General features: G+C 37.4%; 1 protein-coding gene across 3 annotated transcripts in view; it reads right to left on the minus strand.

Moving 5' to 3' along the window:
- The window catches only part of LOC127429362 (nuclear protein AMMECR1-like), a 63,104-nt gene that overhangs the window by 7,259 nt on the left and 29,505 nt on the right, over positions 1 to 26,340 (minus strand). For 2 of the 3 annotated variants that reach the window (XM_051678351.1, XM_051678350.1), the window contains 3 exons: positions 7,375 to 7,489; positions 2,055 to 2,145; positions 1,807 to 1,903 (listed from right to left, as the gene is read on the minus strand). In XM_051678351.1, coding sequence (XP_051534311.1) covers positions 1,807 to 1,903; positions 2,055 to 2,145; positions 7,375 to 7,489 — 303 coding nt within the window. The remainder of the gene's footprint in view (positions 1 to 1,806; positions 1,904 to 2,054; positions 2,146 to 7,374; positions 7,490 to 26,340) is intronic. The other variant, XM_051678352.1, reaches the window with a different exon arrangement.

Raw genomic sequence — 26,340 nt, forward strand, 5'->3', positions numbered from 1 at the left:
ATGGTCAAGCCCAATCTACGCCCCTGTTTGTCTGTTTTATGAGCATTAACACTTTTATACACCCATCTCTGCAGTAGTACCAGTGTCATCATAAATTACAGTAACAGTGTAATCGGCACATATTATGGCCATTTATAGCATGTTAACGCATTAACCTCATGAATAAGGTAAACAAGACAAATAAACAGTATCTACTGCATATATATTACTTTAAGTGAATTCTACTCAAAGAATGAGGCAAAAATTCTTTGGTAACACATTTTTAAGGTTTTTAAAGGTACTTTTAAACACCTCCCACAGTGGTATGACGGGTGTCTGAATGTTTGCAAACATTATACCGTTGCTCGGCTGTTTAGAACTTCTTTTTACCCCTCAACGTAGAACAAAGAAGAATTTCTCCAGAAGTTCTAACTACATCCAAAAAAAGCGATCATGTCAGACCTATCGTATTATCTCTACACTAATTACCTCTTAAGTTTCGGATAATTTATATAATACTGTTACACATCTTTTTTTACGCCTTTATGAGGCTTGACATCTCCGGTCACCATTTATAAAAATAAAAAATAAAAAAACAGCTAGGACACTCTCAAAAGTTTTCCTTAAAAGAAAAAAAGGTCAGGTTTGGAACAACATGAGTGTGAATAATGACAACATTTTAATTTTTAAAATAAACTATCACTTTTGAGGATTTGATCAGACAGTAAAACAAAAATAAATCAATTTGGTGTATCCTGATACGAACCACATTCATATTAAAATCGGGTATTTTTTTGTGTTTCAGTCCGAATGGTCAGATCGGATTTTTCATTAGGATTGTGGCATGACTATCTTACTTCACACACAGCATTTAGGTAATGAACGCAGTACTATGACGCGATCTTTGTTGGGGCACTTGCTCGGTTGGTGGTGGGGGGTGTTGATAATTTTGCTGTCAGTCCGGGGGACAGAGTGACCCTTGATCTCTTCGCTGTCAGTCAGGGCATCAGATGTTTCAGGGGGGCTCGAGTCAAATTCATAAATTACTAATGATTGAAAACAGCATTTGGCAAGACTAAAAAAAGACTTCCGCTTATAGACTGATCGACAAACTGATTATGACCCCATTTACACCCAGTATTAAGATGCATTATCAGCAATAAATACATTTGTAAACGTGGTCTAATACGTTTTGTTATCAGATCACAAAAAACACACACAGAGGTAGTTAAAAAAAGCATGTGACCACGCTGCATTTGAGGTGTAAATGCTAATACGTCCTGAATGCGTCCCAGACAGCAGAGAAGCTGGGCTAAAACAAGAGTTTTAAACTTTTCCGTTTATGTGAGGCTTAAAAAGGAAAGAAAACGTCCGATCTGAAAACTTGAAAAAGCGAATACATATACAAGCACGAGAACTTCACAGATCTTCAGTGTGTCTGATATCAGCACGCAGTGACACGGATGACACATCTGAAGTTCAGCTAGCACAGGTACTCCAATAAAACAATGGATAACTCTGTTTGTGCTTAGATTAAATTTCAACTTCTTGAGAGAAACAATGTTCCGATTTTTTCGCGCTTTGTCTTTTATGATTTTTTTCATAATTTGTTATAATGCAGTAACACACTGACATAGAGATTGATGTATGTCGTCATGAAACAGAGACCCTCCCTTCGAAATCCGAACACAAGTGGTCACAGGAGACGCATTTACGCGATCAGGTTTAAACAGCGTTGTGTCTCGCCTGACCACTTGTGATTAGATCACCCGAAACGCATCTTAAAACCAGGTGTAAACGGGGTCTAAAAGAGGGTGACTGTCTCACCTGGTCAATTTAATAGTCTTCCTGAAGTCATTTGTGATGGGAGCTTTGTAACCTCCCTTTCGAAGTAAGGAATCTATGGTCTGAATGTGGTCCCATCCTGTGAGAGAACACCAAACACAACACATTCAATACATGGTCTTTCATACTGATTTAGTTTTAACTTTTGAACTATTCTACATATTGATTCTGCTTTAAAATTGCAGTTGAAGGTAGAAATTATTTATCAGGCAAAATGTAGTATTTCTCACCTTGCTCCTTCGCAACCTCTGGCAGGTAGGTGGCGGTGCGCTTTGATCCTTTTTCATTAAAAAATTCTATCCTAATGCCGTGAACACCCACCTAGGGGTACGAGAGAGAGAGAGAGAGAGAGAGAGAGAGAGAGAGAGAGACATTTAGAAACCACAGTCCTCTTTCATATTTAATCTCCACACAACTGAAAGATACTGTTAGCTAGGTGCTAACACTGACATCATAATCACAATAACAGCCTGTTGAGGGTGGGGTTGGTTAATCTTTTATAAAATTGATTACTGATTACAACAAAACTCATGTGTATCTTTAACTACACATTGTCATATGAACCACCAGCTAGTAACTTCACTGCCTGATTGAAGTCTCACAAGTCTTAAGTACATCACATAAAGTAACAGTACTCATTTCATTTCGAGTTAGACATTACAGAAGTCATAACTTGCACGTCAGTAAGATTAATTCAGTAACCGCTTCAACTGATGTGTAAGTGCTTTTGATTCACTAAAGAACCGGCTCATAAGAGTCATTTGTTTAGGAATTGGACTATACTGGTGGTGCTGTATGTTTTTGATTCACAAAAAAGAACCGGCTTATAAGAGTCATTCATTTGGAAATCAGACTACACTGAAAGTAGTGTGTGCTTTTGATTCACTTAAAAGAACCAGCTCATAAGAGTCATTCATTTGGAAATCGGATTACACTGATAGTAGTGTGTGTTTTTGATTCACTAAAAAAGAACCAGCTCATAAGAGTCATTTGTTTAGGAATTGGACTATACTGGTGGTGCTGTATGTTTTTGATTCACAAAAAAGAACCAGCTCATAAGAATCATTCATTTGGAAATCGGACTACACTGATAGTAGTGTGTGCTTTTGATTCACTTAAAAAAACCGGCTCATAAGAGTCATTTGTTCAGGAATCGGACTACACTGGCAGAGCCGTATGTTTTTGATTCACTTAACAGAACTAGCTCATAAGAATAATTTGTTGGGGAGTTGGGACTTTAACTGGTCACACTGTTTGTTTTTGAATCACTAACAAAAACAGCTCATAAGTGTCATTCATTCGGGAATGGGGCTACACTGGTCACGCTGTGTCTCACTCTGTAGATTTAAAAGAACCGGCTCAGAGTCATTTGTTCAAGAATTGGAAATAAAGAAAACAGTGCTGCTTGTTCATGCTAAATTCACCACCACAATGTAGAGGTGTTTTGGGTGGTTGCCATGGCATTGCTATGTGGTTGCTAGGGTATTCTTGGTGGTAGCATGGCCCAAGTCAAAAGAGACAACCTCAAAGCCTATGATATTCTGGACTCTTGATATGGCTCAGGTCCCTCCTTCAATGCAAGTCTATGAGACTTGCATATATATAATAATTTTATTATCTGCCAGGTGAAAATCGTAAGTCTGATCATTTAGAAAAGTAATATCGCACATCTCCTCAACAAGCGGCATGAGTTGAGACATCATTCATGTCGACTCCGCAGCACAAACAGTGCAAAACAAGGAACTCACCAAAGTTAAATATGGTTTGGGGCTTGTTCAAATTCCTAACCCTAATTAGAAGCATTATTAATTGTGATGTTTGCATTAGAAAGCACCACTAATGAGGGATTCCTATAGCAGAGGTGCACTTGACTTCTGGTGCAGTAATTTGCCTATAGGTTTGTGGTGTGTAAACACAGTCTGGCTCTGAACTGGGTCACTGTTGACAAAAGGGAGGAAAGCTCATGGAACGGCAGAGGAGCTACAAAACAGCAAGACTTCAGATCTCATCTGAAGGATGTAAACAAAAGATATCTTTTTGAACAGATGGGAAAATTATGCAGAAAAGGATTAGAGACTGCTACCTGCATGATACAGACACATCCTGTCAAACTGTCCGTCTTTTAGAGCAAGAGAGAACTGAAGTTTTATATTGTATGGAAAGTGAGGGAGACACAGCAGAAAGGGTGAATAGAAACACAGGAAGTGACCTCAGCAGTGTAGCTGGACCAACAATACAACAGACAAGGTCAGGAATTGTTCCATCTACACTGAATCACACACACACAAACACGAGATATTCACAACAAGGAAATCTGACCTATTGTACAAAAGAGTTAAGATGGTCAATGTCAAAAATGTGTTTATTTGATTATTTCATTTTATGTCTATTAGGGCTGCAACTAACGTTTATTTTGATAATCGATTAATCTTTGATTAATCAGACAAAAAAAGCTAAATTTTATTTCCTGTATTTTATTCAAATATATTTATATCCTTTAAGCTCTGAGGGAGTTTTTAAAGATTTCCTGTTTCAGTGGCATGCCCAAAATTAAAGGCTTAAAACTCGACCCAAAAAAAAAAAAAAAAAAACCCAAAGAAGGTCAATTGTTTGGCATCATTTTTTTATGATATAGATTATGATAAATTCTGAGACTCTCAGCCTAAGAAACTGCAGAGAAATTACAAAACAACTTGAGCACATTTTTATTTATTTTTTCTTAATTTTCTGATTTTACTTTATAGATCTCAGGGTGTAAATAAGGTAGCTCTGGAAAACTGCTTTTGTTTTGTTCACAATCAAGTCACCTGTGACAATCAAAAGCTGTATCAGTAAAAATTTTATTTTTCTCCAAGTCTCCAAGTGTCCAAAAGCCCCTCCAAACAAATAAAACATAATAATTGTATATAAGAACTAATTACACATACAAATAACAATCACTAAGGGTATGCTCTCTCTCCAAAGCATACAGGCATGAGTAATGAGATCTCATTCAGTTCCATTCTGTGTCACTTGAGTCATCATTAAGTCTGTCATGAACTTGGCGCCATCTCCTGGTGGTAATATATAATTACAGTGAACAATCCTCTCTACCCATATTTGGATGACTTCCACCTCTGGTTACAGCGATCTAAATTCGAATACGACTGGTTTAGCATTCCATGATGCTGGACAACATACTACATTATTTCTGATTAAGTCATCTGATCCAGGGAAGCTAACGTGTTTTTAGCCAGATAGCACATTGTGCTTCGTGTGGATTATTTAATGATCTATGCATCTGATTATGTTGTGTGTGGGCTCATTTTAATGGGAATCCCCTCCTCTATGTAATGGTATGTGATATTTTATGTTCTATTTTTTCTTCGTGAAATTATAAGTGAAAATTGGCTTAAGCAACACCTTTTTACATGTAACATGAATGTCAAAGACATATACTTCGATATTACTCGCTTTATTTTTTTATGTGAGTAAAAACAAATAGGCTGGTTGTATTCTACTCTGAGTTTTCCAATAACATATGATACATAGCTATTTGATCATTTTGATGTTTTTACTGATTACAATCATACGTACAGTGAAACCTTTTTCATAAATGATCAAAACTTAACACTTCTGATTTGTCTGCAAATTTCAAAGCAACTGTTCAGTTTTGGTCATAATGCCTACATGCATTAACAAGTACAGCTTCTAAGCTTTAAAATGATACCTATTTTGTATTGGTTAAGACTGTAGTTATTAATATTTTGATCACTATTCTTTTTTTTTCTGGAAGGCTTAACCTTTATGCTTGTGATTCTCTTTAAAGTGTTTATAAAGTGTTATAAAGGGTAGTGTTTTTTCAGCTTCAACTTGTCTGTCATTTTTCAAATAAGTTATCATGCAAACTCATCTTTCACTACTGTGAATCGCCGTCACTGACAGAGCTTCTCCATGCGCTGCCCTTGTCCAACTAATCAATGATGAAATTTGTTGTCAAAAATGGCTTTAGTGTTAGTAAATACAATACATTTTCATTCATCAGTTCATACTGTCACACAGAAATATTCAGAAAGCTCCTGCATGGCTTTTTTATTTATTAAAATGTTAGTAATATATTTATACATAGTTTCATACATTACATTTAAATAGTAATTAAATAGTGCTGTGTATTTGTATTGGTGCATGTACTAAATGATTTAAAATGGTTCTTCCTAGTGTTAATTTCGTGAAAAACAGTATGTAAAACTTGGCTTGATTACTGTAAAACTAGATTTTTACTGTAATTATTGGCAACAAATGATGTTTGAAATGATAGATCCCCAATTGAAAACAAGCAAAATAAGAGCAAATACATAGATGTTTATCAAACATTATCAAATGCCTGAAAAATACTGAGTTATATCACTATATATTGCTATATTGCCCAGCCCTTACACACACACACACACACACACACACACACACACAAAAAAGACACTTGCGGCGTATGTAGACGTCATCACTCCTCACTCAGAGCACATTTGTGTCTGTGCTGCTCTGGGTCACTAAGGACAGTGAGTGTTATCGCAATCACACACATACTTGTGTGTGTGTGTGCAGCCTGAATCATCACGAACTGAGTACACTTGCATATAGATGGCCTTAAAGCTAACAGACATAAATTAAAAGACACAAAAGTCAGCTGTAACTGTGTAACAGGCAAACTTAAACCAACAAAGCTGCATGCACCTGGTGTAAGGGTGTAAGTGTATGATGACATTAGGAAATAAAGACGTGTTGTGTTTTTTTTTTTTTTAGTATTTTTTGTAAAACAAAACAGTTTGAGACCATTCCAATAGCATTACCGACATGATCCGATGTATTCGCTAAACATTGGAGTCAGCAGATTATTGTTAAGGAATATGATGAGTTTGTTAAAGATGAAGCGGAGGCTGCTTCAAATTCAATTATTGTAAGTGGTAATTATAGTGCTTTAGTAAAATAATATAAATAGAACTGTATGCTAAGAAACTATTACTATTGCTCACTGGTCAGGTTTAGGATTTGAACAAACTTGTAACCCTAAATAACACTTTGGCTTGTGCTACAGACATGAATGATACTTCAAACTGTGGGTCTTTGTTAGAAGAGGTGTGCTATAACTTGTCTACGTGATCAAATTTAAGATATTCAACTGGTGGATAATGAAACAGGTGACAAAATCCCATAGCTCTTTTGACTTGGGTCCGTAAGTAACCACCTAGCAACCACTCATAATTCCCTAGCAACCACATAGCAACACCTTGGCAACCACCTAGAACACCGCAGCATCATGACGGCGAATTCTGTACAAGCAAACACTCATGTTTTCTTTCGAAATTAAAAAAAGAACAAATAAATGAACACCTGTGAATGCAGGGTTATCAAAACAATCAGATAAGTTAAATGTGGTTTTGTTCTCAAGTTCTGGCCAGAACTAGCAAAACAAAAACTGAAATGTACCGAGACTTTTAGCTTGTTTTGATTATGTGAATAATTTATAATTTCTAGAGAAGCGGTGTTTTAAAAATAGATAGCAGCAGCTCTTACCTCCCAGTCTAGGTAATCACCAACATCCTCAAAGTTGGTGAGCAGAGACACTGAGCAGAAGAGGCGGGGCAGCTCGTCCCTCGTCATGGGGGGAAAGCGGCTGTCTTTAAGGGCACTACGAAAGGGACAGAAGACAGAAAGTTTCAGGACAAAGCTCCGTCATGTGTACAATGAACCTTTAGATACTGTTTTAGAAAAAAGTCAACAATGTTAACCTTGCACGCCATTTCTTTTTTCTTTTTTGTGTGAAAAAAACAACTCAGAACTTTAATCCTTAGTAAGGGTATTATAGATTTGCTTTTCCAAATTCATATTTATTTTACTATATTACTTTAATCAATGAGTGATAGTGTCAAATAACAGGACGGTTACTGAGATTAAGTGAGTAGTATTCGGCTGGTCATGTGATCCTAACATGGCAGCCCCCATGTGCGGACCCTCTCCATATAGAACAAAACAGCTTTTATAAGGTTACTGATATGACTGGAGTCTTTATTTTAATACGAGTGCTCACGATTTCCTACATATATTGTAAAATTACAATTCATGTCTTTAGGGGTTAAACTTTTTTAATGAGGGAAAAAATACTGAGTGCACTTTTAAGCAATTGATTGTTAGTTTCAGTTTAGTTTTCATTTCAAGGAAAAATGTCTGTTTTGCATTCATATATTTTAGTTTCACCTATTAATTAAGGGGTCAGTTGAGAAACCAAAAGAACATTTCCAGAGTTATTTACATCTAAAATGATCAAGACCTTTGAATATAAGATTAGCAAAACTGGTTAAAGCAGGAGGAAACTTTCACATATTGTTTCTGTGTTTTCACACCGTGAAGCACTTCATTTGACCAAAAATAACTGCAATGTTTTGTGGAAACATTTTCATTTTAGCAAAGTTTTATTAATTCTTTCAATTACACACTCTTTTAAAGATAAAATGTAATTAAACCATGAAACATGGATTTCAGAAAAAATGTATTTTATTATATTATTTGTATTAGGTGTATTTAACTACTATGTACTTGGATTAAAAAATGATGCATTTGATGCAATGAACTTATTGTGTGTGTACGTGTTGTTCTGCAAAACTAAAAAACAGCAAAACATATGGTGCTATCGAGGTTGGGATATAGCAAGGGTTAGGGGTAGGTTCAGGGTCAACAGTGTAATTCAGTGTTTCCTGCACCGCTACTGAATCTCCAGCGCCACAGCAAAGCAGCTCAAGTTGTGAGCTTGCAGTCTGAATTGAATGTGATGAGATCAAATCAGCACAGAAATAATGCAAAAACAACACGTCTTTCTATTGCATTGTGTAGGGCTAAACGATCCATCGAAATAAAAACGAAATCAAGATATGACCTTGTGTGAATATTAAACCGCAAAGGACTGTGATGTGATTTAATCAAACAGTCTGTACGTGATGCTCGTCGTGTGGAGCTGTTCTGAGCACGTGAGGCAGTTCTGTGCTCACTTCACGAATGTTATCTTGTGCACAGAATAACAGACGTGTTTTGTTGCTTTCAGTTTGGTAATGTGCACTGACCGTATTATATGTACAGTGCTCCAAATTCACTTTAATTGTTCACTGCAAGTTCCTATACATAAATCTTAAACAACCCTATGACACCAGGATTCTGTGGACGGAAGAGGAGGTGAGATCATCTCCAAGGTTTAACCAGATCTCCAAAGTTTATTAAATTATTAGAGAAATATTAGTTGGGTATAATAATAATATTAATATAGTTATTATAATACAGTCATAGGCCTAATTTAATTCTGTAATTAATGTAGTAATAATAACAATTATTATTATTATTATTATTATTATTATCAGGGAATGAAATTCGCACAAATTTAATCAATCCACGTTCCACGTTCATAATGCAGGGAATTTCTGCACTATTTTATTCATTTTAACATGTAGCTGAGAACTGGCTAACCAATCCATACAGATGAACAAATCAATAATCTTGTCTTTGTATCAAACTGTAATTCCACAGTCTGCGCGAACAAATAATCTCTTCCACGTCTCTCTCTTCCTCTCTCCCTTGTACAGCTTTCAGCTGCTCATTAAACGCTTGAGTTCAGTGTGAGCGTGCACAGTGAGGATGCACATATTTACTGATTTAAGATGTTACAGATCTACAAACCTGTTAATTCGACATGCGAATGGCGCTGTATAGTAGTAATAGTAATACTATAATATTACTAATACTTAAAATGGAAATATTATCATCAATCTATCTTTAATATGCATATTACATAAGCAAGGTTCTCAGGATTTAATTTGTTAAAATGTTCATTTTTAATGTAACTGTTGAGTATTAACTTGAAGTGATAGTTCACTCAAAAATGTGATTTCTGTAATAACTTAGCTTTGTGTTGTTGCAAACCTGTACAACTTTCTTCCGCGGAACTTAAAAGGAGATTTTAGGGAGAACGTTAGTTTCACTTGTGTTGTATGGAAAGTAAGATGCAGGTACTGTGAATGGTGACTGAGACATACTGCCTAACATCTCCTTTTGTGTTCTACGAAAAAGGCAAATTCATACAGACTTGAGGGTGAATAATGACAGAAATGTCAGTTTTGGGTGAACTGCCCTTAAACTACCTGCTAAAGTATTTGTTTAAGGTATCTGCCAAGAACAGCAACATAAATGTCAGTCAACACATGACTGCATTACGTCTTGCTGGGAAACATGTGACTGAAGAAAAAGGCCATAACGTAGACCGTATACTTAAAAATTCCCCCCACTGCAAGAGGTGAATTGTGTAGGAAACACTTATAAATGTAAGTACACTGTAACAAGACGTACTGTTTGTACACATTAATGAATTATTACCGATGTATATGTTGCTTGCAAAAAATGTTCTTCAATTGCACTATTGCATTATGTCTGGTTAGGACACGTGTTACATCATTAGTGTTTAGTGAAATAGTAAAAATGAGCCTCTAATCCATAAGATATAACAAACCGTTTTAAAAGTCCCAGGGAAGCTTTGCACACATATACATAGGTCGGTACAACAACACGCGGTCAATGTGGAGACACACTGTTCTGCTTGTTTTAACGCACTGGTCACGCTGTGACCCGACATTCTTGTTAAGCCCTGGAGGTGCTTCAGTGCTTTTGCAGTGCATCTACAAGGACTCTTAATGATGTTATCTAAGCAGCATGGCTTTTCATTGCCCTATAAGGCATTTGCTAAATAATGTCTTCACTGGCTCAAAGAATTGTTAATCTCTATTGAATAACTGTTTACAATAAACCAATATCATGGCTGTGATTTGGCCATAGGCACAAGGCCGCAGGTAATCAGATGGATAGATGGACAGTACAGCACGACTGCGAATGTGATATTGGTTTTATACACAGATCAACTAAGTCGGGAAAAACTAAGGACTGTCACAAAAAAACTTTATCGTGCATGGAACTACTTTCTTACAGCACGGATTCAGGATCTGCCTTTGCTAGTTCAAAAGATGTGCACAAGCCTCCGTTACTAATTTGAAAACCACACTTTAGAACAAGTAACGACAGCATGGGCTATTTCTAACAAGTTATTGGAGAAACAAGGATATGTGTGTGTATGAGAGAGAGAGAGAGCGCGACTGAGCGTGTGATTACCTCGTTTAACTCTATTCCTCAGCTGTAGTGTGACAGTAATCCTCTCCAATCATGGAGTGATGCTGCCAAACGTGCTACTGGAAATATGCTATGAGTATTTCATTCACGTTCAAATGTTTTGTTGTCAGAGAGGAAACATGGAGGACACCAGTTTCATTCTTGTATATTTCTTGGGGAACTCTTATTCTGACACTGACACAGAAAGAGTTCTCTCCTCCGCCATGTTAAAGGTTTACACCTTCTCCAAACCCTGAAACCTGTATTAGATAGGCGCCCGAGCGCATTTAATTACGCCACCTGTCGTGACTCTCAGCTGTGACTGGCATTAATGCTGAAGCTGTTAAGTTTAACTCTATTTCTCAGCTATAGTGTAGTAGTAATCCGAGCATTCATGGAGGGAGAGAACATTCTGGATGACTTCAAAGAAATTTGTGCACTCAATAACAATACACAGTTTGTCAACATCAACTCAACTCACTCATATCACACACAAGATGGTCTTTTGTCGCCATCTGCTGGCACATATCTTTTATGGCACAGGGACGAATGTAAATTCACACATCTAGCTGCTCTTAAACGTTTGGAATGCCACGAACACAAGCGGAGTAGGGCTGCAACTAACGATTATTTTGATAATCGATTAAGCTAATGATTATTTGACTACTATTTATTAGCGATTATTGCAACGATTAATCATTAGCTCTTAACAGATTATTCAGCTTGTGCCCTGATTTAAAAGGTTGTATTAAATGTGCTTACTAAAAATAAAGGAGGACAAAATCATCTTTTAAAAACTCTCTAAATGACATTCATTGAATTACAAGGATAAAAATACTTGGATTTTTACTGTTTAATTCATAAAAATAAAAAAAGCACTGCAAAAAATCCTATTGTTATCAAGTGTTTATCTTGTTTTCCATTTAAAATGATCTAAAAATCCTTAAAACAAGATACATTTATTGAGAAGCAACTTAAGATATTTAGACTTGTTTTTAGAGAATGTATCTTGAATATAAGTGTATTTTTCCACTTGTTTATACTTCTGCGAATGCAGTAAAGACAAAATATACTTATATTCATTTACCTTTATTTGCATTTACCTTTGAATGCCAAAATCATGTGAACAGAATTTTGACAGATGGCCTTCCGGTGGCAAAGAAATTTCCCTACACACATTTTGTGTGTGGTTCAAGTTTGGTGAACGCAAATGTGCAGCATTGACCAATAGGAAGTTGCTTGGCAGTGATAGTTACAATGAATATTCGCAATGGACGAACAAATAATTTTAGTGATGAAAACGTTGTTGGCCGCTACTTGGCATCTTGTTGTTGTTTCACTGTCTCAGGTGCACAAGCGTTCCGTTTTAGGCTTGTTTGCTTTTTCCACTGTGTTGCTGCAAATCAGGATTAGAATGGATTGACTGAGCAAGTGACCAGTCATGAGTCACCAAGTACTGGCGTTCCACCAGCACAGTTTTCTGTCCTGAGTACAGTGAGCTAAGCGTGCTGAGATTCCAGGCCGGGAACGGTTTGTAATCGAACTTGCTCAAGTGGAAATGCAAGGAGAACAGTTCCTCACCATGCGCAGAACTGTTCGTCCCAATGGTGGAAAAGCACTTTAAAGTTTTAATACAGGGCTTCTTTAAGGCTGACTGGTCATTCTTCAGAAAACACAACAATTTTTGTTTTTGCACATGCCTACATTTTCTAGGTGCAAGAGAGGGCTGAGACTATAGTAAACCACAATGTGAGGACATCCACACACAGTGTTTATTGAAGCCAGGAATAAAGGCTTAGACAGATGAATTATCCAGGAGACTCAATATGGCACAGCATAAACACTCCAACCCACACAAACTGGCAGACACATGAGGGAAGGTGATATAAGGTCTCTTGAAGAGAAAATCCATGAAGAGAGTCCATCATTCTCGAGACAACCCAACAGTCATAGAGGAAGCAGCTGTGGGGGTTTTTCTGTCAGCACTGAGCAGGACTGAGGTGGTCAAATTAAACACTGAGGTGACAGAAGTATCAGTGACTCATCGGCACACAGGAGTATGTCATTAGTGATGGATTAGATAGTTTGGCAGTGCAAATGAATGAAAAATGTGCCATTTTATCCCCAATTCAGCATGCCCACTTCCCAATGATCTCTAATTCCTTGTGGTGGCACAGTTACTCACCTCAGAAGTGGATGCAACTGAGATTAGTCTTCTGCTACCACAGTCAGCACGCACATCTTATCACATGGCTTGCTCAGAGACCACGGAGACTTGGCATGTGTGGAGGCTCACACTATCTGATATCAATATGAGCTCACCGAGACCAAGAACCAGCATACAGTGACCACGAGGAAGGCAAGCAGGTCAACGGATTCCTTAGAAAGCCTAGCTGGAGTCACCCAGCACACCTCTGGATTCGAACTCACGACTCCAGGGGTGGTAGTCAGCGTCTTTGCTCAATGAGCTACCCAGACCCAGTGACTTGAAACTAGTTCATTAACCCCCAATGCAGGACTGTTCCATCATTCAAAACTCTGAGAATCTTGTTCACAATAAGACTACATTTTGTCACCAATCGAGTTCAGCTCACTGACTCAATGAGCACGTTTATATTCATGTTCTTACACCAATTATGCTTAATAAGCTGACAACGTGTATGGTCATGTAAAAGCCTTAAACAGTTTTACTTTATCATGTTATGGGCATGTATCGACACACATAGATTTTTACCCATTTCCCCTGATTTCATGTTGCATGCAAACACCTTTACAGGCATTCTTACTGGTTTATCCAATGTGCGCAAGTGTTTTGCACATGCCTGTTTATGTTGACATAAAAAGCATGAAATCTGCTGATTTCAAACCTCATCCAAATCCAGTTTCTCTTACGTTGTTGATTTTTTTTTAATAAGCTGATTTTTGGTGTGCATGTAAACGCACTCACTGGTCTAGTCGATGTGGTACTCAATAGTGCTGTCAACAGGGCTAAGAAACAACATTCAAATTTTTCGGTGAAATATTTTCAATATTCTAATTTTAAACACATTATTTCAGGTAGTGGTAAAAATCTACAAGACATCCAGTTTTTAAATTGACGTCACCTTTTACATCCACAAGAGGGTGCAACAAATCAATATAAAACCACAGCACCGTGTTACAGCGATTGTTTATTGCAAAGAACATACCTGTCTGTTAACAAATGTGTCGAAAGATTTAACCAGTTTATATTCTCAAATCAAAAGCAAGAAAATAAAAGCAAGAAAATAAACCAGCTAGTTTTAAAGTTAGCAACAGCGATAGCACTATCATTTGTTCACGCGACTTTCGAATTGTAAAAAGAAATGACTGTGCACAAAACCATACCATGGTCAATAAACGAGGTGCAGACGTTCCTCTCTTTAGTAGCCGAGGAGAGGATCCAACGAGAGCTGGATGGGGCGACGCGAAGAGGCGGCGCAACTATGACAATCAGCCTATAATCCCACCCACGTTGAGGCTGCACTAAACTGCAGTGGAAATCAGAAAAGTAAAGCAAGCAAAGTCGAGTCGATTGGAACCATAACGTGCAGTGGAAAAGTGCCATTAGAGTTGCACACAGTACCTATACTGGTGCCATAGTACTATCACAGACTCAAGCGGTACCACAGAGTTTTTCATTAAATATAGTTGATGTACGAACCTAATGTTCAGGCAGCGAGATGCTGATAAGAGAGAAAGGCATAGTCAAGACACAACCGCCAAAGACCTCCATCTCAAATGGGCCGTTCACTCCGACCGCATCCGTCTTTTTCAATGCAAGCATGCGCTAGACGGACGTCTTTGACCGTTGCGCCATGTCTTGTGTTTTTTTTCAGCGTCTCATGAAGAAACAACACTGTGTCAATTTAAAAGGAAATCCAGCCTTTAAAACTCGCCGTGAGACACCTGTATTCTGTTTTATTCATTGCACTGTGTCTGTTTTAGCTCAAGAATGTAAGTCATTGTCAGTTCTTGGCACACATCCAATATATGAATGCTAATTTTAGCTTTCCAATGTGCATTTTTTATCTTAAATTCGACGAATATTCGAATTGCTAATTTGACAGCCCTAGTACTTGATTTAACAGCTCACTGGAGGGGAAGATTTTTGGGATAATGACTGAAATTTCCAAACGTTCCTCACACAAAAGCTATCGATTGGCTTCAGAAGAATTGGAATGTTACGAATAAGTCACATGTAGCACTTTCATGGCTTTTTCTGGCATTTTTTGTCCTTTTTGGAGCTCATCATTGTTTGGAAAAAAGCTGCATTAAGATCTTCAAAAACGTCTACTTTTGTATTTCATTGAAAAAAATAACAGCACGCAAGTTTGGAACTGTAAATAATGACAAAATTTTCATTTTGGGTAAATTACACCTTTAAAGCTGTTGCAGTCTTCATCAATGACATTTTTTTATGCTTTTTTTGTCTTTTAATAGCACAGGGGCTTCTAGAAAAATGGTTTAATGGTGCATTGTTGCTTGACTTTCTCACCAATATATCATTTCTCCTGAGAAGCAATTACGTTGATTAAAGCTTGACTGTTCCTCCATCAGTGTGCAGCAGGTCCATAAAACACTAGAAATAATGTCTACAGTTCCACAGCATTAAGTCTAGCTGACAGCCCGGTTTTTGAGTGACTGCGGTATAGTATGTATTACTGTGAGCGCTGATTCTGAGATGATTAAAATCAGCCAATTTGTCAACTCAGCGTTTAAAGAACTTTTACATTTGAAAGGTGTTTTCTATACAGAGTTCAGTGCTACTAGATAACACTACATGGGACCCTGTCAAATTAAAGGGTGTTAAATATATTTACATTACATATGTTAACACATTAACTTTGGTAGCCCTAGAATACTACTAAATACTTAGGGGTAGTGTTTTGTTCAAAGCACTACTAACAAGTTTTACAAATTTACAAGAAGCGTCTATAGTTGTTAAAGGTGCAATATGTAATATATTTACTGCACTAAAGCATAAAATTATCATAATATGTTATCAGAGATTTAGGAAACATGCTAAGTTGAAATATTGGCTTCTCCAAAAACAATGCTAAATCCAGTATATTCTACTTTGAAATGTCCATTCCGGGCCGGAATTTCTGTTTGTGTTTTGGCCTGTGTGATCCCGCCCACTGGCCATTTCCCAATAGCATTTTGACACCTCGGGTTGCCAGATTTGAAACAAGTTAGCTGGCAAACCTAGCGGACTGAAGCCATGGAAGCCAGCAATACATCTAGCTAACACTGACAGAGTTATAAAAAATCCACATGAGCTGGTTTATAATTTGCAAACGTATACATTAGCTGATCAACTTACAGTGTAAGGCTCGTCGCTTGCCATTGTCAGTTTACACGTTCCTGTTGCGTGTCCTCAACCTGGCAACCCGCGTGAGCTTTGAGTCTGGGGAGGAGGGGGCGGGGGAGACAACTCTCTCCAATACTTTGAATTTGGACTGCAGTACCCATTTTAAATGCTTGATGTCAATGTTAAATATTGCTCCTTTAAAACTGATGGTACACACAAAAACATACTTACAAAGATAGTGGGGTGCTGTGTTAGTTAGTACACTAAAAGCTAAAGGCTAAGCAGATTGTTTGAAGAGCAACATCAAATATTTGTACAACCACCCACCTCCCCACAACCACAGAGTCGACACAGTCTATCAAAATCAACATGAACTCAATCAATATTGGTTAAATAAACACACATTCAAATAATGTATATGCTTCATATGTGTCTTTTCTATAATGTCCTCTCATTTTAATAATTGTGTGCAAGTTTATAAAGAGGACTTGGCTACGTTACAACGCACTACATGCAAGCATTCACTATAAGTTTTCATTTTCTAGATACTTTCTCCGCTTTATTTCCAGATATTCCAGAGCTGGTGCTGTTTTTGTTTCCTTAACTTTCTATCGTGACCTGCAGTGGAATTGTGCTGCAATAGTGGGATTGCACACTTACGCAAAACTCTGGGAGTCCTTCAATGTACAATTGTGGAAAAACAAGTCAATTTCATGCTATTAGAAGCCCGCCAAAAGACATCTGGTCACCGGTAAAAGATATGTTGTGCAATGTAATTAAATGTTTGTGATCAAAATTTTTCTTGTAAAAAATGAAAACAATTTTGTCAGAATACATAGTTGTTTTTGAAAGGCCGTAAATGAGGAAACATGCTCTTAAGCACTGAATGGTGTAGTTCCTGAATCTACCAGCAGGGACTAATGGGGAACTGCTAACCAGATGTCAGACACTGTTGTACGCTTTGGCCCCCTCCTGCTTATAGCGGTGACAAGATATATAGAAGATTGTCACTGAATGGCTAGATGTCTGAGTAATGTCCAGAGAATAACATAGGATTTATAGACAATTAGTGAGTTTTTGGGTTAGACCTGACCTGCTAAAGAGAGATGGACTCCATCCCTCCAGGGAAGGTGCCACTCTCCTCTCTAGTAATTTGGCTCATAGTCTTAATTGTGTTAGTGTTTGACTCACTGGGATCCAGGTCAGGAAGCTGACAGACTGGCTAAGCCAACCATCTGCTAGCTGCCTTGAGACTTCACATAGGTCATTTAAACTACAACACAGAGGCTCCATCACCTTTACTGAGTTGGGACTGTACTAGTGAATATACCCGATATCACTCGATAACAGATATCATTTTCTTTTTATCAGGCTCCAAATAATTTAAGTAATCTTTAGGAATATCTGAAGGCAAACAAGACCAGTTTATTTCCTAATATCAAACATTATTTGAGCAGAACATTTATTAGACAGGAGGAAAACTTTGAGCAAAATTTGTTGATATGTCTTGGAGATCCAGATTTTAAAGCCCCTTATGTAGTTGTCCTTACATTTACAGTGCAATACCACATAAGCACAGGGAAGCCCATGGATGGCTTCTCATTTCTCTGGTTAGGTAAATGTAGCTAGTCTTTCTAAAAATTAAATATGAAAATAAGGTGTTAAGTTTAGTTTGATTTCACATAAAGTAAAAAAATCAGCACTGAATTCAAAAGGTTCCATATGAAAAATAACTAATTTTGAATGTAAACATGGAATGCAATTAAGTAACCATGTTATATATTAATTAAATGCAACTAAGCAATAAACCATCTTCGAACATGTGGATGACCATATACATCAGTCACCACTGAAGACCATTTTTGACCCAGAAAAAACATTGTTTACACATAGATAACTAATATTTATATTATATTCATTCTGTATAGCCAGAGGGGAACTGGCTCCCCTAGCTGAGCCTGGGTTCTCCCATGGTTTTATCTCCATTAATTAACATCTTATGGAGTTTTTGGTTCCTTGAGAAAGTTGCCTTTGGCTTGCTCACTGGGGGCCTGAAGATAAAAAAAAATTTAAGTATTATTTTCAATCACGCTTTTCATTTAAACTGATCAATGAGGACTGACATTACAGGCTTAACAGCAAAATTTTCTGAAAAGCTGCTTTGAAACGGTGTGTTGTGAAAAGCACTATACAAATAAGTGACTTGACTTGACTAACCAGCCAATTCCTGACCACCCTTCCCCAGGGGGAAAACACAAAGCTTCAGCTTATTTTGCATATTGTGGTGCTCCACCGACCCTTAGAGTGAAATCATCCAAGCAACAGTGTCAGCCAAATGAAAAGCCGGCAATTGCTGAAACTATCAACCAATGGGAAATGCTGTTCCAGAAGTCCGTGTGTGAGATCAGATGCTTGGTTTCAACAGCCCTTCCCCTGTTAACAATATTTTTTTCCTGTTCACCTGACTTCAAACAACTTTAGGCGGTTTCCTCGCATGACCCACAAAAAAAAGCTGAGTACAAAAACAACTGTGAAGGTGCCAAATAAGCCATAGTAATAAACATAATAGACCACAAAAAGCAAAACAAAAACAAAAAAAAACTAATCGCAAAGGAATTTCAATGGTTTCAAGTTTTGGAAGACAATAAAACCACAAAAACAATGCAGTCGAACTATATTCATCACTGCAAGTGAACCAGTATCTACAGTAGCCAAGGTAATATTTTATTTTACCTTGTATGGGTCTGTTCATGGTTTGATGAGGGTATGTCACGCAACCAGTCCATATTGGCATCTGCCTAAAGGCTAAGGTATACTTTGTTTTTCCGTGTGCCGTTACGTCTCATGCACAGTCAAGCATTCTAGTCTTTTAAAGTATACCCTTTTGACCGTGAGCCCGTACGGACACATTTGACAAACTACTTGCCAATTCTCTTTAGTACAGTAAACTCGAGGCACATGTGCAGACAACACGTACAGACAGCAACAATTTGCGTGCCTAGAAAAATTGGGCTACACGCACTACACAGACAGTCCGCGCAGACTGTACTGTTTACAGAATTTACATCACGCACACTGTGCACGAGACACAGCAGCACACGGCATACTTTGGACTTAATTTGGCTAGATTCTACCATGTGACAGATGAATTTGCGCCAAAACATCATAGATTTGATCCACTTGCAAAGCCTTTGACATCAACAACAAAAGTGTTTTCAAGTAGATAAGCCTGTATTTTCTATCCTAAATATGCAAGATTGTATAGTTAGTTGCATTTTATTACTTGCATTTAATATTAGTAGTATTTGCATTTGCATTATTTTTCCCTGCAGTTCACGACCCTATCGGAAGAACAGACCTGTGACCCATTTGTGTGTCATGACTAAGAGTGAGAGAAAAAAAAAGTTCTGTACCATTTTCTCACATCAATGATCAACATTTTATGCCATATGTAGTGCTGCGTGTTCTTCCCAAACAATTCAACCTTAGTTTCATCAGTCCACAAAACATTTTCCCAGTAGCGTTGTGGAGTAACAAGGTGGTCTTTGGCAAACTTCAGGCATGCAGAAATGTTTTTGTTGGAAAGCAGCAGCTTCCTTCGTGGTGTCCTGCCATGGACACCATGCCTGTTTTCCGAATAGTAGACTCATGAACAGAGATGTAAATCAGTTTTAATGATTCCTTCAAGTCTTTAGCTGTCACTCTAGGGTTCTTTTTTTTACTTCACTGAGTGATTTTTATGAGTCAAAGTAGCTCTAACCCACACCTCCAATCTGGTTTCATTAATTGGATGCCAGGTTTGTTAACTCCTGACTCTAATCAGCTTTTGTTGACATCATTAGCCTAGGGGTTCACATACTTTTTCCCAACCGTCACTGTGAATGTTTGAATGATGTGTACAATATGTACAAGAACAATACAATAATGTGTGTTTAGTTAAAGCAGATTGTGTTTGTTCATTATTGTAACTTGGATAAAGATCTAAACAGATTGACAAATTTATCCATAATTGCAGGTCATTCCAAAGGGTTCAGTATTACTATATCATGACCTAGATATCAATGTAATATTTCCTCACCCCTAGTCATGACCTAATTAAGAAACACTGCATTAGACCACCTCGATAGTGAAGCCTCCTTTACAGCTAAGAAGCACATTTAAATGTGCATTGTTTTTTCCGCTCTACCCCTCATATGCACAAAAAAATTCCATGTCATCCCTTTTATGTTCGCGTGTACGCAGTAGAAGATCTGACAGGACTCCTCGAGGGAAGCCTCAACAGATGACAGTACGGAAAATATACCCAATCCTCCTGCCAACCCCCTCTCTCGTTCTCCTGTGCTGGAATCCTTGCATATTGTGCCCAGACCTGGTGCAGCACTCATTTTAACGCTGACAGCCACAGGCGCTGGAAAATGTCAAGCATGGCCCTTTGATTTAATGCGAAACAGAAAAGTGGTAAGAAACAGCAGTTTTTTCTTCCTGCCTTCCTCTGTCTCATTAAAGGCTCTCTGCTGTACCACTATAATGTACAGAGAAAACATACAAAAAAACAACGTGATTTTCACAGTGACTTTAGAAAGAAAAGAAAAACTGCCATGAATTTAAAGTTGGTTAGAATATTTCAATTTTAAAAGCATACCTGAACCATCTGGCAGATAACATACAATCAAAAAAATAAAATAAAAGCTTAAAAACAAAGCCCTCATTACATTGTGACAGATTAAAGCCGCACTGAAATGTGCCACTCAGACTATTATGATCAGACTGAAATGATCAAGGACTTTGTTCTTCAGTTGTTCGTTGTGAACGTTGGGATTCTTCAGAAGGATATGCAGAGTGGCAGGTGCTACACAAAGCCAGAAAAAAGGCCAAGCTTCTAATCACCCAACTGACACGTAAATGTGGGTGGTTATATGTTTAAATGCATTCATCCCTTTGATGTCAGAAAGACTAAGTACAGAACTGGTAGTTTTAGCAGCTTATAGTGTTGTGGGACTCCATGTGTTTGTTTTGAGTGCAACAGTGACCGCCCACTTATTCAGCAGTGTTTTTCTAATTAATTTCTTCCATAGGGATTTCATAAAATCCAACATAAGAGAGTTCTTAGGGATGAACCAACCCAACCAGATCTGTGATGAATCTCAACTTTACAAACTTGAATTTGAAACAAAGTTGTTTTTGAAAATTGGACAAAAAGAAAAAGGTACAAGACTGTTTACTTAATGTCTTTAATAAGGGAATGAACTACAATTTCATGAAGCATTGCGAATAATGTAATCTAATTAAAAATGATGCAAATACAACTGTTGATTTTATGTTGAGAAGAATAGAAACACTATATTTTAGGTTTATTGTTAAAATATTAATATATACAGTATATATATATATATATATATATACACACAAATATAAACAGCTTAATAGTATACAAATATAAGGAGTTTAAGAGTGTAGGGAGGCCAACTCGTCTGAGTCATTCACAGTGTGTCATGGGAGTGGGTGGTTGCTGAAGAGTTACACTTTTTTTTTTTTTTTGATGGATTGGTGGAAAAAATAAATGGGATTTTTCCTTTCAGAACCAGGCTGTATTCTTTAGTAACTGAGCAAAAGATAAGCTAAAAGGATGTTAATGTGCACAATGGCTTTAATACACCTTGAATCCTGTAAGAGGAGGATTTTCGATTGTTCTGTACATTTAACAATGGCAGCTTAAGTAAAAACCAGTGCACAATCCTTACTTACAGTAGATTATAGTGTCCATGGCTTAAAGTAAAATGTGTATTTTCTGTGACATGAGCAGCACCAAACAGATTTGCCCAAGATAAATAATAATGGTATCTGTGAGCTTCCATGTGTTTGGAAAGAGCCGTTAGTAACTAAACATTTCCAGTTGGAAGCATTTAGAGAGTGGTTGAAATGTAGTGGGCCAGGAAGATGGGACTGAGGAGGAAGAACACCTCTCGTCCAGCTAAAATCTGGCATATTCAACTCATCAGCCCGGTAGGTCCAAGTCCCCCTTCTTCACTAGACCATTAGAGTGGTCTTCAATCCATTCCACACCTACTTAACATTGTTCTGGTGAAGATTGTCCAGCTGCTGGACCACAAGTTTGTAATATTTATAAACTGGATTTTGAAGCCAGAAGGTTAACAACATTGTTATGGATTATACAGTATAAACTGCTTGAAAGTTAATAAGAGGATGGCGAAGTGGGAACTTGGCAGGGGTTGCTGGGTTGAGTTGAGCCAAGGCCCATGCTTCTCCTCGGGTGTCTACATCCCTGCTGGGGGAGGGATGTGGCTGGAGATCAACAGATGGAGGCCTAGCATGGTGGCAAGGTCACAAATGCTCCATGTTTCATGAGAAGTGATGGATATGTAGTAGCTGATCTTAAAAGCTGAGGTGTGTAATTTTTTTTCCAATGTACTTTTATCCCAGTTTAATGTTCAGAGATAACTTGGGCTGAACATAAATAAAATCGAAGTCGCAATATGACACAGTGTGATTTTCAAACCGCGAGGGCTACGATTTAATTAATTAAATCGTAGTCTCAATGCGCTACCCGCTGTGCTATGTGTACGGCTGTTTTGTCTGTAGTGTGTAGTGCTATCTTACATATAACGGGATCGTTTCAGAGTGGTTCTGTGCTCCATACACACAAACACCATCTATCTGGTGCCCTGAGTGACAGATGTGCTAATGTGCACTGAGCGCCCCAGATTTTCTTTAATTGCACATTTGTGTAATTTCACATACCTCCATGTTTGGCCGTTACAATTTACTATACACATTTAAAATAACCCCATGAGAGCGGGTTTTTGTTGACAGCAGAAACTTCCAACCCTCCAGTTTTCAAAATAAAAGCTTCCACCGAAATAAAGTCTTGAGTGTTTACTGGGACAACATAGTAAGTTAAGAAATTAAAGAAATAAATGACTATTAAATAATAATAATACATTATTATAATAATAATTATTATTATTATAGAAGTAGAAAGGTAGAAGTTTCAGAAAAAGTCTGTTTATAATTTGTGGGCATACATCTTAAAGTATTTTTAGCATTTTAATTAATTTGGATTATTTTAATTATTTTAATATTTGTTATTTTAAATTAATTTTAAGTCATCTTGATGCCCCCTTGGAAGTGTGCTGAGGCCCCTAATAGGTCCCGGCCCCCTGGTTGAGAACCACTGTTTTAGAGGACTCAAGTATGAACACCGTTTCTAGAACAGTATTTCTGGTCGGCAGTAAAGCATGGGCAAAACATGGTTTAATTTTGGTTAAAAGGAATCACGAGTATTTTGTTCATCTTATCGCAGTTCAAATCGCAATTTTGTTTCTAAATAATCGCAATTCGATTTTTTGTCCAAATCATTTAGCCTTAGAGACAACTATAAGTAAGCCATTTGGAGGTTGACTTATTGAAGAGTTTAAACCAGAGATGTCAAAGATACGACCCATGGTGGTGTCAAATCAGGCCTGTGTGATGATGCAAAAAAAAGTGGCCGTTTATCATTACATATGATATACCGATATTATTATCTAATTAAACTGCAGCTAAAATTTCAAGATCGTGATTGTGACAGCCAACATGGGCTTATCTATCAGTGGGCAGGGCTTCACGTGAGACTGAGAGAATTGAAGAAACATGGGTTTTTCCAGCATTAAATATTTTTTGAAAAATTTAAAACTTAAAATGACCTGGATGTATAAGTGTGTACACCCTTCTATAATGAGGCATGTGACTCTGTTTGGAATTCATTCAATCACATTCAAACTCTTAAAGTAATTATAATCCTTCGGGTATGAATTAAGTGATGATGATTAACCTTGAATAAAAATCTGTTGTTTCTGTAGGATTTTCTTGGCATCTTCATGGATGCATCTTACTGCTGAAGCCATGGTCCCAATCTCATTGTGAAGATGTACCAATCAGGAGAGGGGTACAAAAGAATTTCTAAAACATTAGATGTGCCATGGAACACCGTGAAGGCCATCATCAACAAGTGGAGAACGTGGGGCACCACAATGGCATTCCAAAGAACAGGGAGCCCATCAAAACTTGATGAATAAACAAGAAGAAAACTTATCAGGGAGGCTGCCAAGAGGCCTAAAGCAATATTTAAGGAGTTGCAAGAATATCTGGCAAGTACTGGTCACTCGCTGAATGTGACAACATTATCCTGTATTCTTTTGTCATCTGTCTGGGCTATGGGGTAAGGCGGCAAGACAGAAGCCATTACTCACAAATTTTGTCAAAACATATACTGGCGGACAAATATTTGGAATGATGTACAGATTTTTCTGTTTCAGAAGGAAACTGGTACTTTAATTCACCAAAGTGGCATTCAACTGATCACAAAGTATAGTCAGGACATTACTGATGCAAAAAAAACAGCACAATCACTACCGTGGGATCAGCGAGACTGTAAGGTGCGTGAGAAGTGCCCGACAAGACAGCCACATCTATGGCAAGTGCTACAGGAAGTGTGGGGTGAAATGTCACCTGAGTATCTGGACAAACTGACAGCTAGAATGTTAAGGACCTGCAAAGCTGTCATTGCTGCACATGGAGGATTTTTTGATGAGAACTCTTTGAAATAGTTTAAGAAGTTCTGAAGATTGTTTTCAAATTGTAATAGTAATTTTTCACATTATTAATGTCCTGATTATACATTGTGATCAGTTGAATGCCACTTGAATAAAAGTACCAATTTCTTTCCATAAGAGCAAAATCTGTACATTATTCCAAACTTTTGGCCACCAGTGTATATCCAATCACCCAAAACCATGTGGCAAAATGTTTTATGGTCTGATGAAACCAAGGTACAAGGAACTTTGTGGTCATAATTTTAAAAGGCATGTTTGGCGCAAAAAAAAAAAAAAAAACGCTCATCACCCAAACACCACCACACCCAGGGTGAAGCATGGTGGTGGGAGCATCCTGCTATAGGGCTGCTTCTCTTCAGTAGGGACTGGGGCACTAGACAAGATAAAAGGAATCATGGATAGTGCCAAACACCAGTCCATTTTGGCACAAAACCTGCAGGCCTCAATTAGAAAGCTGAAGAGGAATTTTATCTTTTAGCACTATAATTTCCCCAAACACAAATCGAAGTCAACAAAGGAATGGTTTCAGAAGAAAAAGATCAACGTTTTGGAATGGCCCACTCAGATCCCAGACCTAAATCCAAAACTTGTGGAATGACTTGAAGAGGGCTGTGCACAGGAGATCCCCTAGATCTGGAGCTTTTTTGCAAAGAAGAGTGGGAAAAAAAATTAACAAATCAAGATAAGTTGATAGTGCTTCAACCAAGTATTAGTTGAGGGGTGTTGTTTAAGTTTCCATTTGTTGTTCCCTTGAATTTGATTGATTGCATTATCACATTAAAGGTGGAAAAAGATTTTACATGATTTATCTTCGATTCATTTTTGACATCTCAAAAACTTGCAATTTTAACAGGGGTGTGTAGACTTTTTATAACAACTATAGATTTGTCATGATTTGATACATTAAAAATAAAACATCAAAATATATCAAAATCTAATTTATTTAATTATTTACTAATTATCTTGAAAATATTTTGAAAATGTTACACTATCTGGGCATTTTGTAGAATGATTTTTGATAGATATGCATGTCGGGTCTCTAAAGACCCGAATATGTAAGAGTGTTTGGGAAAATTACCATGCGTTTAAAGGTCAATGCAAGGAACATTACACATTGTTGCACATTGTTGAACATACTGTATGTGCTGCTACATGGAGTCCACATGGAATTTCCGGCATCCTAGATAAATTTACCAACTGATGTAATCTGTTTGAAGGTGCATGACTCACAACAGATGTTTTCTTTAATAGACACATTTATAAAATTATCTATAGGGCCTATGAAATCAGTTTGACTTTTTTCCAAATGCATTTTTTTTCACAAATTCCGGGTTTTCAGATTGATTTTTTCTGAATTCTGTATTCGACAGTTTACATCAATTTTATCATCAAAAGGGT

Source organism: Myxocyprinus asiaticus, chromosome 38, assembly GCF_019703515.2.
Source record: "Myxocyprinus asiaticus isolate MX2 ecotype Aquarium Trade chromosome 38, UBuf_Myxa_2, whole genome shotgun sequence".
Taxonomy (NCBI): domain Eukaryota; kingdom Metazoa; phylum Chordata; class Actinopteri; order Cypriniformes; family Catostomidae; genus Myxocyprinus; species Myxocyprinus asiaticus.